Here is a 17654-nt window from a genome sequence, read left to right on the forward strand (position 1 = left end):
ACACACTCACAAACATACTCATACTAGAGATTGTGTCACACACACACACACACACACACACACACACACACACACACACTCACTCACTCACAAACATACTCATACTAACCACTACGCCACCGAGGTCGGACCGAAGCGTACTACGTCATGTTATCAATAAGAAGCGCTTAATCCAGCCTGCGAACGTTTTCCTTCCTGTGTCGGGCTGAACTTGACCCAGGTACTAGCAGCAAGCGAACTCAGCCAGGAAGTATACGTATGAAAATGTTTCTCGACATACAATAGCCGATGATTAATAAATCAATGTGCTCTAGCGGTGTCGTTAAACAAAACAAACTTTAACCTTCCCGTTTAATCTGCTTACTGCAGATGATGTTGTCACTACACTCTTGTTTTTGTTTGTGTGTGTGTGTGTGTCTGTCTGTCTGTGTATGTCTGTCTGTGTGTGTATCTATGTGTGTGTGTGTGTGCGTGTGTCTGTGTCTCTCCGTGTGTGTGTGTGTGTGTGTGTATGTGTGTGTGTCTGTGTATGTGTCTGTCTATGTGTCTGTGTGTGTGTTTGTATGTGTATGTGTATGTCTGTGTGTGTATCTATGTGTGTGTGTGTGTATGTGTATGGGTACGTCTGCGTGTGTGTGTCTGTGTCTCTCCGTGTGTGTGTCGGTGTGTCGGTGTGTGTGTCTGTATGTGTATGTGTGTGTATGTGTGTGTGTGTGTGTATGTGTATGTCTGTGTGTGTGCGTGTGTGTGTCTGTGTGTGTATGTCCGTGTGTGTGTGTGTGGCGGAGGGGTGGAGCGGTTGGAGGAGGGTTTGTTTGTTTTTTCATTCACAAAATGCATATGGACATGGGCTTGTGGGTTCCCATTTATTTTAGGGGAACAGGCTGGTTTTTGCCCGAATTAAACAAAAATGCCCGAATCTGAATAACAACATTCATTCATATTAGCATCACTACCAAACAGCTAATAGGGCTGCAAAGAAACCATTACTCATTTTTACAATTTTGTGGGTAGAATGATGGAAATACATGGTAAAAAGGTCTCAGGTTAACACATTTTGCCCGAATATCTCTATCACGTTTGCCCGAATTTGGGGTTTTGCTACAGATCATACCCTCTCCCTCCTGCCCATCCCCCCCCCCCCCCACCCCCACCGTCTCGTTCATTTATCCATATGGATTGAAACCATTTGTTATCTCAGAATTTCCTCACATGTCCATTACTTGTAGAATCACTTTCCTGGGCATTTAATCCGTTGTTTTAATTCCGAAATATCCAATACATCCGGTGACAGGCGCGGAACCAGGGTGGGTGTTGGAGGTGTGCAAACCCCGTCCTGCGAAATGCCCTAACATTCTTTTTTTATTATTATGTTTTGTTTGGGGGGTTGGGGGGGGGGGGAGATGTTCTACTTTTGTCTGCAGTGTAATGTTTGGGGAAATTGTCATTAAAAAGCATATTAGTGTACTTTGGAATATTTGGAATGTTGTTTTTTAAAAGTGCGAATCCCTACCTAGAAACAGATCGAGTGGATTTAGAAGGTTGTGGAAAGAACGTTCCTGCGTTAGTGCGCCCCTGGATTTGTTATGGGTTGTTCTCTCTCTCTCTCTCTCTCTCTCTCTCTCTCTCTCTCTCTCTCTCTCTCTCTCTCTCTCTCTCTCTCTCTCTCTGTGTGTGTGTGTGTCTCTCTCTCTCTTTCTCTCTGTCTCTCTCTCTTTGTCTCTCTCTCTCTCTCTCTCTCTCTCTCTCTCTCTCTCTCTCTCTCTCTCTCTCTCTCTCTCTCTCTCTCTCTCTCTCTCTCTCTCTCTCTCTCTCTCTAAGTATTGACGGAAGGTTCGAAGCTCTCGTAATTTTACCTCTACTTTATACCACTCTAGTTAAGGGGAGCTTACGAGGAAGTTGTCTGGACGTAAACAGCTACGTATTCTTTGTAAATAAGAATTAACATATCTTGACACAAAATGTTGTTGACTCTTGTATGATCTAGTACGACCGCGAATGTGGAGATTATATTTTAATGCCGTATCAAGCCAACCGGCGTACCGGATGGTTTGTATGATCTATTTTTTTTTTTTTTTTTTTTTTTTTTACGTTTCAAAATATTTATTCTATATTTTTCAGGTGCAGAGCAAACGAACAACAAACGAACAACAGGGACTTCTGGCAGCCCTACGCCTCACAGGTACGTCAGAACGAACCGGAATTTTCGATATATACAATAATAAATATGCTATATATAATATTGGCAATTACCATTTTTCCTTATATATGTATATAGATTTTTTAACATTAAGATAATTTTAAAATCTTATTTATATATAGCCAAAACAATGTCTATATGATTATGCATATGATGTATTTATTTTAATGATGATAAAATATTTTAATTTTACTAATTAGTAAAAACTAAAGAGTAAATATCTATTTAATAATAAATAGATCTAATTTTAAATATTCTATATTATTTTTACATGTTAGCTTTTAACTTTATTCCTTCTTCTGTCTTTTCCAGAAAAGTGTGGGTTGAGAAAAAACGGTGCGTCTATGAGAGAAAAAGGTGAGTAATTATAAATATATATAATATTGCTATTTACAAAACTTGTCATTCTTATCTTTTATCTATATTCCTCCTTCTGTCTTTTCAGTGAGTAACGGTGGACGAACAGTGAGTATTATATAAAAGGTGAGTATAATTATAAATATATACACAAAATGTTGTTGACTCTTGTATGATCTAGTACGACCGCGAATGTGGAGATTATATTTTAATGCCGTATCAAGCCAACCGGCGTAACGGATGGTTTGTATGATCTAGTACGACCGCGAATGTGGAGATTATATTTTAATGCCGTATCAAGCCAACCGGCGTAACGGATGGTTTGTATGATCTAGTACGACCGCGAATGTGGAGATTATATTTTAATGCCGTATCAAGCCAACCGGCGTAACGGATGGTGGGGTGGGGGACATATACCATGCTCCTCTCCCAGTAACACCTTTTCCCCAACCACCTTTTATAAAACCCTGTCGCCCCATACTACGATTCAGTGATAGCATGTGTGTCCACTTCACTACTCCAATGTGTTTTCACATATCAATATACGATTCAGTGATAGCATGGGTGTCCACTTCACTACTCCAATGTGTTTTCACATATCAATATACGATTCAGTGATAGCATGGGTGTCCACTTCACTACTCCAATGTGTTTTCACCTATCAATATACGATTCCGTGATAGCATGTGCGTCCACTTCACTACTCCAATGTGTTTTCACCTATCAATATACGATTCCGTGATAGCATGGGTGTCCACTTCACTACTCCAATGTGCTTTCACCTATCAATATACGATTCAGTGATAGCATGTGTGTCCATTTCACTACTCCAATGTGTTTTCACATATCAATATACGATTCAGTGATAGCATGGGTGTCCACTTCACTACTCCAATGTGTTTTCACATATCAATATACGATTCAGTGATAGCATGGGTGTCCACTTCACTACTCCAATGTGTTTTCACATATCAATATACGATTCAGTGATAGCATGGGTGTCCACTTCACTACTCCAATGTGTTTTCACCTATCAATATACGATTCCGTGATAGCATGTGCGTCCACTTCACTACTCCAATGTGCTTTCACCTAACAATATACGATTCAGTGATAGCATGGGTGTCCACTTCACTACTCCAATGTGTTTTCACATATCAATATACGATTCAGTGATAGCATGGGTGTCCACTTCACTACTCCAATGTGTTTTCACCTATCAATATACGATTCAGTGATAGCATGTGCGTCCACTTCACTACTCCAATGTGCTTTCACATATCAATATACGATTCAGTGATAGCATGGGTGTCCACTTCACTACTCCAATGTGTTTTCACATATCAATATACGATTCAGTGATAGCATGGGTGTCCACTTCACTACTCCAATGTGTTTTCACATATCAATATACGATTCAGTGATAGCATGGGTGTCCACTTCACTACTCCAATGTGTTTTCACCTATCAATATACGATTCCGTGATAGCATGTGCGTCCACTTCACTACTCCAATGTGTTTTCACCTATCAATATACGATTCCGTGATAGCATGTGCGTCCACTTCACTACTCCAATGTGTTTTCACATATCAATATACGATTCCGTGATAGCATGTGCGTCCACTTCACTACTCCAATGTGCTTTCACATATCAATATACGATTCAGTGATAGCATGTGCGTCCACTTCACTACTCCAATATGCTTTCACATATCAATATACGATTCAGTGATAGCATGGGTGTCCACTTCACTACTCCAATGTGCTTTCACATATCAATATACGATTCCGTGATAGCATGGGTGTCCACTTAACTACTCCAATGTGCTTTAACCTATCAATATACGATTCCGTGATAGCATGGGCGTCCACTTCACTACCCCAAAGTGCTTTCACCTATCAATATACGATTCAGTGATAGCATGGGCGTCCACTTCACTACCCCAAAGTGCTTTCACCTATCAATATACGATTCAGTGATAGCATGGGCGTCCACTTCACTACCCCAATGTGCTTTCACCTATCAATATACGATTCAGTGATAGCATGGGCGTCCACTTCACTACTCCAATGTGCTTTCACCTATCAATATACGATTCAGTGATAGCATGGGCGTCCACTTCACTACTCCAATGTGCTTTCACCTATCAATATACGATTCAGTGATAGCATGGGCGTCCACTTCACTACTCCAATGTGCTTTCACCTATCAATATACGATTCAGTGATAGCATGGGTGTCCACTTCACTACTCCTATGTGCTTTCACATATCAATATACGATTCCGTGATAGCATGGGTGTCCACTTCACTACTCCAATGTGCTTTCACATATCAATATACGATTCAGTGATAGCATGGGTGTCCACACTACTACTCCAATGTGCTTTCACATATCAATATACGATTCAGTGATAGCATGGGTGTCCACTTCACTACTCCAATGTGCTTTCACATATCAATATACGATTCAGTGATAGCATGGGTGTCCACTTCACTACTCCAATGTGCTTTCACATATCAATATACGATTCAGTGATAGCATTGGCGTCCACTTCACTACTCCAATGTGCTTTCACATATCAATATACGATTCAGTGATAACATGGGTGTCCACTTCACTACTCCAATGTACTTTCACCTATCAATATAACACCCTGGGCCCACATTTCTAAAGATATCTTAGCGCTGCGATATCGTAAGACCGTTGTAGGCTATGGCATGCGTCATTGTGACGTCACAGCTTACGACGGTTTTACGATATCGAAGCGTTAAGATAGCTTCGAAAATCTGTAGCCTGGTTACGATAGCGATCTAACCTATAATAACTGGTGAGGGCAGTAATGAAAGATTCAAGGTACAAGTGTTTTCTCCAGATTACAAAAAGGCATTTTTCGTACTAAAAAGGTATTTTTCCGTATATTTCCAATACCACACTGACGGGCATGGATATCATTGACAAAGGGTGATAGAAATACAGGAAAGTTATAAATCCACTGTGTATCTGTGTTATGTGTGAAAACCATCAGGATGCTCAGAGATAAACGTTAAAGTGTGTTTTGTTCAACGACATCACTAGTACACTGGTGTAATAATCATCGGCTATTGAATGTCAAACATTTGGTAATATTGACATATAGTATGGCCGAGTGAATAGGACACTCGATTGTTAAATGGCATGCGAATCAGTGCAGTATGTTCGAAACCTGCCAGTTAACATACCAGTAGTGGGCCCACCGACGAGGATCGATCCTATACCGACCGCGCATCAGGCGAACGCTAGACCACTTGGCTACATGTTGACCCCTGAACTTCTACATGTAGTCTGTGTCACGTTTCTACAACACCTTGATCGTGTTTAACACAGTGTAAACGGAAGTCTGTGTTCAAAGTAACCACAACCCATTGCTTGTTGTTCAACCATTTTTATTCACTTTCCATATTGAATTATTTTATAATATAAAGGCGAATATCACAGTTTGCTTTATTTTCATTTCAACTTATTTTCGTGCTTATATCCAATTAAGGTTCAAGCACGCTGTCTTGGGAACACACCTCAGCTATCTGAGCTGTCTGTCCAGGACAGTGGGTTAGTTGTTAGTGGTTAGTGAGAAAAAAGAAGAGGGTGTAGTGGTCGATAAAACTCGCTCTGGGTGGGAGCCGGTACCGGGCTGCGAACTCTGTACCCAACAGCCTTATGTTCGATGACTTAACCACACCACCGAGGCCGGTCGAATATCACAAATTACATTCATACAATAAAATACAACATTTGACATTAAGTACATTTAACAACGAAAACAATATCTGGAATTATTTAGCAACCAATATACAAAATCATCACCATTTACATGACTATCCAATGTCATGTACTAATACCTACGATACGAAATCATTACCATTTGCATTACTAACAATGTTATGTACTAATATCTACGATACGAAATCATTACCATTTGCATTACTTACAATGTCATGTACTAATACCTACGATACGAAATCATTACCATTTGCATTACTAACAATGTCATGTACTAATACCTACGATACGAAATCATTACCATTTGCATTACTAACAATGTCATGTACTAATACCTACGATACGAAATCATTACCATTTGCATTACTAACAATGTCATGTACTAATACCTACGATACGAAATCATTACCATTTGCATTACTAACAATGTCATGTACTAATACCTACGATACGAAATCATTACCATTTGCATTACTTACAATGTCATGTACTAATACCTACGATACGAAATCATTACCATTTGCATTACTTACAATGTCATGTACTAATACCTACGATACGAAATCATTACCATTTGCATTACTAACAATGTTATGTACTAATATACAATGTCATGTACTAATACCTACGATACGAAATCATTACCATTTGCATTACTAACAATGTCATGTACTAATACCTACGATACGAAATCATTACCATTTACATTACTAACAATGTGATGTACTAATACCTACGATACGAAATCATTACCATTTGCATTACTTACAATGTTATGTACTAATACCTACGATACGAAATCATTACCATTTGCATTACTTACAATGTCATGTACTAATACCTACGATACGAAATCATTACCATTTGCATTACTTACAATGTCATGTACTAATACCTACGATACGAAATCATTACCATTTGCATTACTTACAATGTCATGTACTAATACCTACGATACGAAATCATTACCATTTGCATTACTTACAATGTCATGTACTAATACCTACGATACGAAATCATTACCATTTGCATTACTTACAATGTCATGTACTAATACCTACGATACGAAATCATTACCATTTGCATTACTAACAATGTCATGTAATGTCATGTACTAATACCTACGATACGAAATCATTACCATTTGCATTACTTACAATGTCATGTACTAATATCTACGATACGAAATCATTACCATTTTCATTACTAATACCTACGATACGAAATCATTACCATTTGCATTACTTACAATGTCATGTACTAATACCTACGATACGAAATCATTACCATTTGCATTACTTACAATGTCATGTACTAATACCTACGATACGAAATCATTACCATTTGCATTACTAACAATGTCATGTACTAATACCTACGATACGAAATCATTACCTTTTGCATTACTTACAATGTCATGTACTAATACCTACGATTCGAAATCATCACCATTTGCATTACTAACAATGTTATGTACTAATACCTACGATACGAAATCATCACCATTTTCATTACTAACAATGTCATGTACTAATATCTACGATACGAAATCATTACCATTTTCATTACTTACAATGTCATGTACTAATATCTACGATACGAAATCATTACCATTTTCATTACTTACAATGTCATGTACTAATATCTACGATACGAAATCATTACCATTTGCATTACTTACAATGTCATGTACTAATATCTACGATACGAAATCATTACCATTTGCATTACTTACAATGTCATGTACTAATACCTACGATACGAAATCATTACCATTTGCATTACTTATAATGTCATGTACTAATACCTACGATACGAAATCATCACCATTTGCATTACTTACAATGTCATGTACTAATACCTACGATACGAAATCATTACCATTTTCATTACTAACAATGTTATGTATTAATAACTATATGTGTTTTATTGTATATGTTCTAATAACTCTATACGGATTCTTGTGTAAACATTACATGAAACACATTCCATTAAACACACATTTGAAATACAGACAAAACCACATATTTTCATTTATTATGGAATTAATAATGGAAACGCCTCCATCACTATTTTCATGGCCATGTTAAATTTGTTTATCTTTTACAGGATATGGAACGTTTTTGCTGTTTAAAATTAAATCATAACAATAAAAATCATTTCAAAATGTTGTTAATACTCTTACAAAACTCAGACATAACATATTTATCATGTAAACAAAGTTATCAACATTTTAACGACTATTTTAAATAATAATTGTATGTTAACAGCTAGCAATAACAGTTAGCTATTTAAAAATACAATTCCATAACAATTAAGCAAATGAAATAATTTTAATACATGTACTTTAAAAAATCAAGACATATATATGACTTACCATCAGAAGAACGTATTTTGATCAGTTTTACGAAATAATAAAAATGACGTAAAACAAGTTGATGTGTTTATTTTGAAAGTATGATTATTTTGTGAACATTGGTATACACAATAATTACCCTAAAATGTGAACATCACAGTTCATAAACAGTATTAAAGGTTAAATATACAATTTCACGTAAAAATGTTTTGGTATACGTTCTTGTGATCGTTAGTATAATTATTATAACATGTTACGGCAACATCACAAACGTTAAAGGGACATTCCCGAGTTTACTGCATTGTAAGATGTTTCCGACTAATAAAATATTTCTGCGATTAAACTTACATATTAAATATATTTAGTTTTTTAGTATATCAGTGCCTGTATATTCAATATGTTTCTAGTCTTACTATTTATAAGAAGCCCGAACTGAATTTAGTCTTCAAATAATTTCGTACGTACGAAAAAATCCTTTTTAGGAAATAAAATTAAATTTAACCTATTACAAATATTAGAACGATCAGAAACACGTTTAATATACAGCCACTAATATTTTATGCAGAAAAAATATATTTGATATGTAATTACAGTCGTCAAGAAGTCTCTGTTAATCGATAACATCTTAAAAATTGCAGCAAACTCGGGAATGTCCCTTTAATAATAAACATAATAAACATAACGAGTTAATTTTGTTAACAGTATTACATAAATATGAATCTATGATGGTCATAGTCATTTTAAATGCCCGAAACTAAAATATACAGAGTATGCTTGTACTGCCTATAGTTCTGGATTTCATCACGCGGTTAGACCTAAAACAAAATCGTGTTTCATGGAACGTTCCCAAAAGAAATTAAGTAGGGTAGGTCGGCTATTTTAAAAACAATATCATTTACCCCTAGGCCCTACAGGTCAGATAAAATTTATGCACGTACTCTTTTTACCTATATACAAATTAAAAATGGGGAGGATTAGACACTAAAAAACAGTTATGCTCGGCCTTTTTATTTTCCAGGAAGGCTCGGATTCCCGGAAACATATATTTTGTAGACCTTACACATCCAAACGATAACCGAGTGTTGCTTAACTTGCGTATTAATGACATTATGAGGAATAGTATAAAATGTCTTCTGTTTAACAACACCTTTAGAGCACATTGAGTTATTAATCATCGGCTGCTGGATGTTAAACATTTCGTAATCCTGACATAGTTTTTTAGAGAGGAAACCCGCTACATTTCTCCATTAGTAGCAAGGGATCTTTTATATGCACTATTCCACAGACAGGATAGTACATACCACGGTCTTTGATATTCCATTGGCAAAAACGAGAAATAGTTCAATGGACGGATATCGTTCCGCCCCAGCATGATGTGGAATGTCACTGTACATTGCACCAACATTTTCTATTAATTGCGCAGTGTGATCAAGGTGCACTAAATGCCAGAAACTGTCAATCATTAAAACTCAGTAATAATTATAAGTATACTACTAAGCAGCCAAACAAGCTAAGTATGTACCCATCTCAAGTAACAGAAAGCATGAACACATCATCATACGATACACAATGGAAAGTCTATTAATCGAGATACAATTGTAGCCTTTCTCCCTTAATTGATGATTTTCAATGGAAACGTGTGAAAATCATAGTATACTAAATGTGTGCTCAACCTGCTTAAATATGTTAATGAAGATCATGTAATATCAATTTGTCAATAATAGCTATTTTTATTTACAATTCTTTCTGTGGGTGATTGTTTTTACGTCAGATTATTTTCTTTTGTTTTTGTTTGTTTTGTTTAGTTAGGTTTTTTTAATTGGGGGGGGGGGGGGGGTCTTGTGGGGTTCTTTTTTAAAATAAAGATATATGCATTACATTTTTATTGAATTTTCTGCTAATATTCCATTAAGGTTGAAACACAGTTTTAGTTACACTCCTCAGCTATTAATACTGTCCTGGTGAAATTTTTGTTTTGTTTAACGACACCACTAGAACACATTGATTTAATAATCATTAGCTATTGGATGTCAAACATTTGTTAATTCTGACATGTAGTCATCAGAGGATACCCACTAAATTTTTACAAGGGAATGTATATGTACTTTCCCACATACAGGAGAGCACATACCACGACCTTTGATATACCAGTGATCAGGCACTACTTGGGATGGGGGAAATCGGAGAATGGGTCAAACGATAGGGTTTAATCCAACCACCTCAGGTGAGCGCTCTAACGACTCAGCTAGATCCCGTCACTGTCCAGGTTAATGTTTGATTATTAGTCATAGGTCACGTTTGAAAGTTAAAGTGTTTTTAACGACACTACTAGAGCACATTGATTTATTAATCATCGGTCATTGGATGCCAAACATTCGCTCATTCTCAAATACAGTCAGAGAGAAAACCCGCTACATGTTTTCCATTAGTAGCAACGGATCTTTTATATGCATCATCCCACAGACAGGTTAGCACATACCACGACCTTTGATATACCATTCGTGGTGCACTGGCTGTAACGAGAAATAGCCTAATGGACCTACTGACGGGGATCTATCTTAAACCGACCGCGCATCAGGCGAGCGCTTTAATTACGTGTGCAAGACGTTGGTAGCTATGCACCATAATAACTAGTGCAACAGCTATTAGGTGACAATCATAAATATAACGATTACCAGCATTAAATTACAGTGCTACCGAGGTTTTGATCAACAGCTATCAGGGTGTATACTACCAAATCAAATCCCATAGACGACAATAGTAACATATGTGGCTAAAATTCCTACCTGCAACGTATCAACCGACATAAACGCCACGGATATAAATACTACCACCCCTTACACTTAAAGTGAATCAGAAAAAAATGGGGGTCAAGCTGCTCGTTTCTGAGATAACGGGTAGCGTCTATGACTACCCTAGTTTCGCACAAAATTCGAGTACTTTTTTTTACAGGTACCCCATACATGTTTCAAGCACAAGGCTACTTGACACATTGGTATTAGATGAAATAAAATTGCACATTTTTTTTACCCAGATGAACTTATTATTTTTTACAACCAACACACTCACATTTATAACCAATCACAGGACTTGTGGTGTTCACTTCTCTATCAAAAGTTGGGTGCACCTCGAACTTTGACCCAGCCGGAAGTTATTTGGTTTACTACTACCTATACTGATAACATACATTTTTCAAAAAGTGTCCAGCTATGTGTCTTTATGACAACCAGGATCTGGTGTATTCTGACATAAACTGACAACCTCACTGAAACTGTTGTTTCTACAGTGCAACCTAATATAATGTACACCTCAAAAAGCATATATATTGCATATAGTTTTGTACAAATGCAATATGTCATATTAAACAACAAAATGTTTTAAAATAAAACTCCTGAAGATATTTACTTTCAGTTGGGTGTGTGTACTCAGGTATATATGTAGAGACAACAAAGATAGTCAGAGTACCTCTACCCCTTTAAAGAATTCCATTAAAACACATGCACTTGATTGACCCCTAGATTATGAAGACCTTAACAGGCACATCAAAGAAATATCAGCATTAAAAAAATACACTGTCTGAGGAAGGAAACACAAACATGACTGTACCTGTATGAAGTAATGACTTAATGTCCTGAACATTAGTGTTGGGAGGAAATCCTGTATGCTGGGTGTGGGGGTCTTCAAGTTACCAGTTGTGGGAATTTCAAATCCATCGGCCATGCTGATTTTCATAATGAACCATCGAAACTATGGCAGCCACCAATATTCCTGACTATATTTTATTTATAGCCTACTGTAGTTGGAGGTTTTAATAGTTGTGATATCTGGAATAATCATGCAGCTTTAACACATTTATTTTTGATTAATTACTAAAAAAACACCTATTTTTAAATGACAAAACTACCCGAACATCTATTTTCTTGCATTATTTTCTAATCCGGATGAATACAATATGTACATTAGATGTATTCCTACAATCTGTAATCCAGCATTTTCTTTTGCTAGTAACATTAGGTAATACAGCTTTAACAATAAAATAAATTATCAACTTAATCCAAGGCAGATAATCAAATCTGAAAAAATTGGTTCTGAATCTAGTATAAACTCAAAATGCTTTTCATGAGAGCTAACTAAGTGATTATTAAGAAAAAAATTTATCTGGAGATCTAAGTATATGTTTAACAACCTTATTGTTATGTACAAATAAGAACAGAAGGCACAATAGTGACAACAAATTTAATTATGTTTTTGGTAAAGTTTTCTTCAAATTTACTTTAAATTTTGCATAAAACTACAAAATTTGTCTAAAATATAACTTAGCACCCTATAAATATGTCAAAATTACAATAAAAATCAACTTCTTTACAAATTTGAGTTTTCAGAATTTCATACATAAAAATTAACAATGTTAATGGAAACTAAAGACATTAACCCACTATTGGCACATGCTATTTTTAATATAAAAATAAATTGCTCTTAAAATCTTAGTTCAGGTTGCCTACATATAATACCATATTTAAGAGCAGTTGTATATGGCAAGTCAAATACCATGTAAAAAGAAATTATTGAAATCTTTACAGTATGAATTATAGGCCAAAACCAACTTTTCTTCAGTGCTAACTTTGATTCAAACTCCATTCAGAGCCATGTACAGAGATTATTGTCAAGGTCAAGGTCATTGTGAACTTGCATGATCGAGTGATGGCTACTTAATCAACCAGTATAGTTTAATTAAATAAAATGACAAAATCATAATATTTTTTATTATGCACTGAATATGTGCTATAGGGTGTATACTACCAAATGAAATCCCATAGATGACAATAGTAACATATGTGGCTAAAACTCCTACCTGCAACGTATCAACCGACATAAACGCCACGGATATAAATACTACCACCCCTTACACTTAAAGTGAATCAGAAAAAAATGGGGGTCAAGCTGCTCGTTTCTGAGATATCGGGTAGCGTCTATGACTACCCTAGTTTCGCACAAAATTCGAGTACTTTTTTTTACAGGTACCCCATACATGTTTCAAGCACAAGGCTACTTGACACATTGGTACTAGATGAAATAAAATTGCACATTTATTTTACCCAGATGAAACTATTATTTTTTACAACCAACACACTCACATTGATAACCAATCACAGGACTTGTGGTGTTCACTTCTCTATCAAAAGTTGGGTGCACCCAGCCGGAAGTTATTTGGTTTAGTACTACCATCAGGTGACAATCATAAATATAACGATTACCAGTTTTAAATCACAGTGCTATCGAGGTTTTGATCAACAGCTATCAGGTGACAATCATTAATATAATGATTATCAACATTAAATGACAGTGCTACGGAGGTTTTCATCAACAGTTATCAGGTGACAATCATAAATATAACGATTATCAGCATTAAATGACAGTGCTACCGAGGTTTTCATCAACAGCTTTTAGGTGACAATCATAAATATAACGATTGGGCTACAGATCAAAACAGATATTGCTACTAGCCACCAATATAAATAATTTATTCTTTTATCTGCAGACGAAGTATTTTTAAATATGTATAATATGCATGTTTTTCATACACAGAACACTAAGGCTTTTGATATATTAGCACTAGTTTGAGCAGGATAAAAGTACGAATGTACAAAGTGCGAACTAACAATATCCAATTTAAAATGTTTAGGGTTAAGTTTAAATCAGGTGGAGACAATGATTATCAACATTAAATGACAGTGCTACGGAGGTCATCAACAGTTATCTAAAAAGATAACGATTATGGCATTAAAGACAGTGTACCGAGGTTTTCTCAACAGCTTTTGTTACAAGTATCGTGCTAAAACCACTGGATTGTTATTCACGAAACAAGGAGAATGAAATTTGAATGTGAATACAGATTATCCTAGTTGGTTTAAAAAAAAGAAAAAAAAAAAACCCCACACAGATCAGCAAATACATGGTTAGGTTTAGAATGTGAAATATGAGGAATGTAATACATACACTACACACAGGAACCACGGGGACGAGACAGACAGACAGAAAGACAGAGGAGAGAGAGAGAGAGAGAGAGAGAGAGAGAGAGAGAGATGGTTATAGGAGAGAGGAGCGGAGAGAGGAGGAGGAGAGAGAGAGAGAGAGAGAGACAGACACACACAGAGAGAGAGAGAGAGAGAGAGAGAGAGAGAGAGAGAGAGAGAGAGAGGAGAGAGAGAGAGAGGAGAGAGAGAGAGAGAGACAGACAGACACACAGACAGAGAGAGAGACAGATAGACTGAGAAAGAGAAAGAGAGAGAAGACAGAGACAGACTGACAAACAAAGATAGACAGAGAGCGAGAGAGACAGACTGAGAAACAAAGACAGAGAGCGAGAGAGACAGAGAGAAAAACACAGACTGAGAGAGACAGAGAGACTCAGAGAGAGAGGAAGAGACAGAGAGAGACAGAGACTGAGAGATAGACAGAAGGAGAGGGAGAGAAAGATAGAGAAGGAGATAAACAAACTGACGAAAGAGACAAAAAAAGAAATGCGAAATACATGGCGAAATAATACAAGAAATGAATATATCAAGCGTCAACACACTCTAAGTTAGATGAGAGACGAAAACTCACCTAAACACTTCAGCTACTTTAGCCAATTAACAGTTACCACTATCAACCCCTCTTCCCCCCCCCCCCCCCCCCCCCCCCACCCCCACACACACACATTCACTTTAGCTCCCAGAAACACAAGAACCCTGATGGTGTACTATTTTCAACCATCAATTATTGTCTACCAATCCCCCTACTATTTTAAATAATTAAAATACAAAACATATTCAGGCTGAAAATAAAACAATATCTTACAGCTACTGCTCTCTCTTCTGGTTTCCAGTCTTGCTGGTTTACTTCTCATGGAAGAGTGTACCACATTCACTGCAAAATAAGACGCATACGTTGACAGATGGAAACAGAAAGACAACAACGAATACAGACGTTCAGACACACGCGTGCTGAAAGACACACACCGACTGACAGACTGCTACACACAAATGGACCGACAAGCAGACGGTGTTACGAGTTTCTGTGGTTGGTAATGCAATAACCCTAGAATGGGTGGCATATTCAATATGTCTAAAGATAAGAAAGGAGGTGGCAAACACGTTACTCGTACTAACACTGTGACAGGCGGAAACACACAATTTCTTGATTAGAATATTAATTAACATACACTTTCTTGATTAGAATATTAATTAATATACACTTTTGTATTAAAATATTAATTAACATACTCTCGTGATTAGAAAATGTATCAACATACACTCTCTTGATTAGAATATTAATTAACATACACTTTCTTAATTAGAATATTAATTTCTGTATGCAACATCTGAGCCAAGTTCAGCCAGACCGAGGAGAAAAAAAACGTTCGCTATACTGACTTGTGCGCTTCATGTTAAACCAAACAAACACATCAGGTACCAGTCAAATATTTCGCGAACGTACCGTCGCTCGCTGTCGCTGAACACGGGGCTGTTATCTCCTTACATAAATGTAAAGATGATGTTTTCATGCGACTGTTTGGCGCTCACTGGAACTGGAATCCTACTCGGGTTTTGTCAAGTCCTCTTTTGAAATGGTAACCGGTCAAAACCCATCTTATCAAACCCTTCCCGCTCAGCCCCCCCCCCCCCCCCGACCCCTTGTCAAAAGCCACTTTTATGCATATTTACATTTTATATACATAGCAATCAAATATATAGATCTACAGAAACCATAAAAGTTATATCCGGTAAAAAGTCATATTTTCACTGTATTTTAGTAAAAACAAAAAGTCCCTTTCACTGTATTTAGCTACAGTGTAAATATAGAAATCATATTTACCTTCTTTGTAAAAGTTAAATTATCTCCCTTTGTTTCGTTTGTATTTAAGTTTGATGATTACCAATGCATCTGATCGTATTTGTAAAATAAATAAAAATGTAATTTAAACGACTGTACCTATGAAAAAAGGGTATGAACTGCAATTACGATAATATATATATATATATATATATATATATATTATATATATATATATATATATATAACGAATTGAATACGAAGCTAGATAATGATGACACAATATCCTATCATTGAGTGTAAGCTAAAAGTTAACAGTGTTTGATTCGTTTTATTTTGTTTTGTTTTGGGGTTTTGGGGTTGTTGGGGTTTTTTGGGGGGGGTTTTGGGGGGGGGTTGGGGGGAGCAGGATCGTTTTGTCAGGTAAGTTTGCATAGCAGTATTATTAAATAAATGTTAATTAATAATGAAATAAAGACAATTTTATTCAAATTTCAATTTTTAAAAAGTCTATGGTCAAGTACATTTTTTGGAAAAGTTACATCCGAAGACATATATCTTGGCGTTATGTGTTTTCCATAGCAAAAGATATCAACAAAAAGCGAAGGATATTGTCAAACATTAGGAAAGATGTATATAATAAATATACCATTTCATGATGTTTTTGTATTTTTAGATTACGATTTTTATGTCAACTCATGATGTGTGAAAACCATATTTTCACTCATTGCTTCGCAATTCATAATAATATGGTATTTACACATAAAAAAAAAATCGTATTAAAAAAACCCATGAAATAGCCTCTATACATTATTTAATTTATTAGTTTCATGGCTTCAAACATATCTATCATGGGAACAATCAGTGACGTCACAAGAAACTGCTTAGAACTGTTTCTATGTAGGTGGTGTTATATTTTAGGGATATGTGTTATTTGGAATACAATTAAAGGGACGGTCATATAGGCCGTCCCACAGGGAACGCCTTGTTTTCATACTATGGAATTTACTACAAATTATTATTTATAAAACTGAATGTTTTGTAAATAACTTGCACGCAAAAATAGTACGTTTTTGTTATTTCCAAAACACCTTTACTTTTCTTCTTACGTCAAACGAAGCTGAAATTATTAAGACCAGAACTATTTTGTATATATACACACACT

General features: G+C 36.0%; 1 protein-coding gene across 3 annotated transcripts in view; it reads right to left on the reverse strand.

Annotated features, from left to right (window-relative positions):
* LOC121372656 overlaps positions 1 to 17654 on the reverse strand; it is a 90308-nt gene that overhangs the window by 60423 nt on the left and 12231 nt on the right. For 2 of the 3 annotated variants that reach the window (XM_041499098.1, XM_041499097.1), the window contains one exon: positions 15515 to 15583. The exons of the other annotated variant lie outside the window; for it this stretch is intronic. In XM_041499098.1, coding sequence (XP_041355032.1) covers positions 15515 to 15583 — 69 coding nt within the window. The remainder of the gene's footprint in view (positions 1 to 15514; positions 15584 to 17654) is intronic. 3 annotated transcript variants of the gene reach the window in all.

Source organism: Gigantopelta aegis, chromosome 4 (genome assembly GCF_016097555.1).
Source record: "Gigantopelta aegis isolate Gae_Host chromosome 4, Gae_host_genome, whole genome shotgun sequence".
NCBI lineage: Eukaryota > Metazoa > Mollusca > Gastropoda > Neomphalida > Peltospiridae > Gigantopelta > Gigantopelta aegis.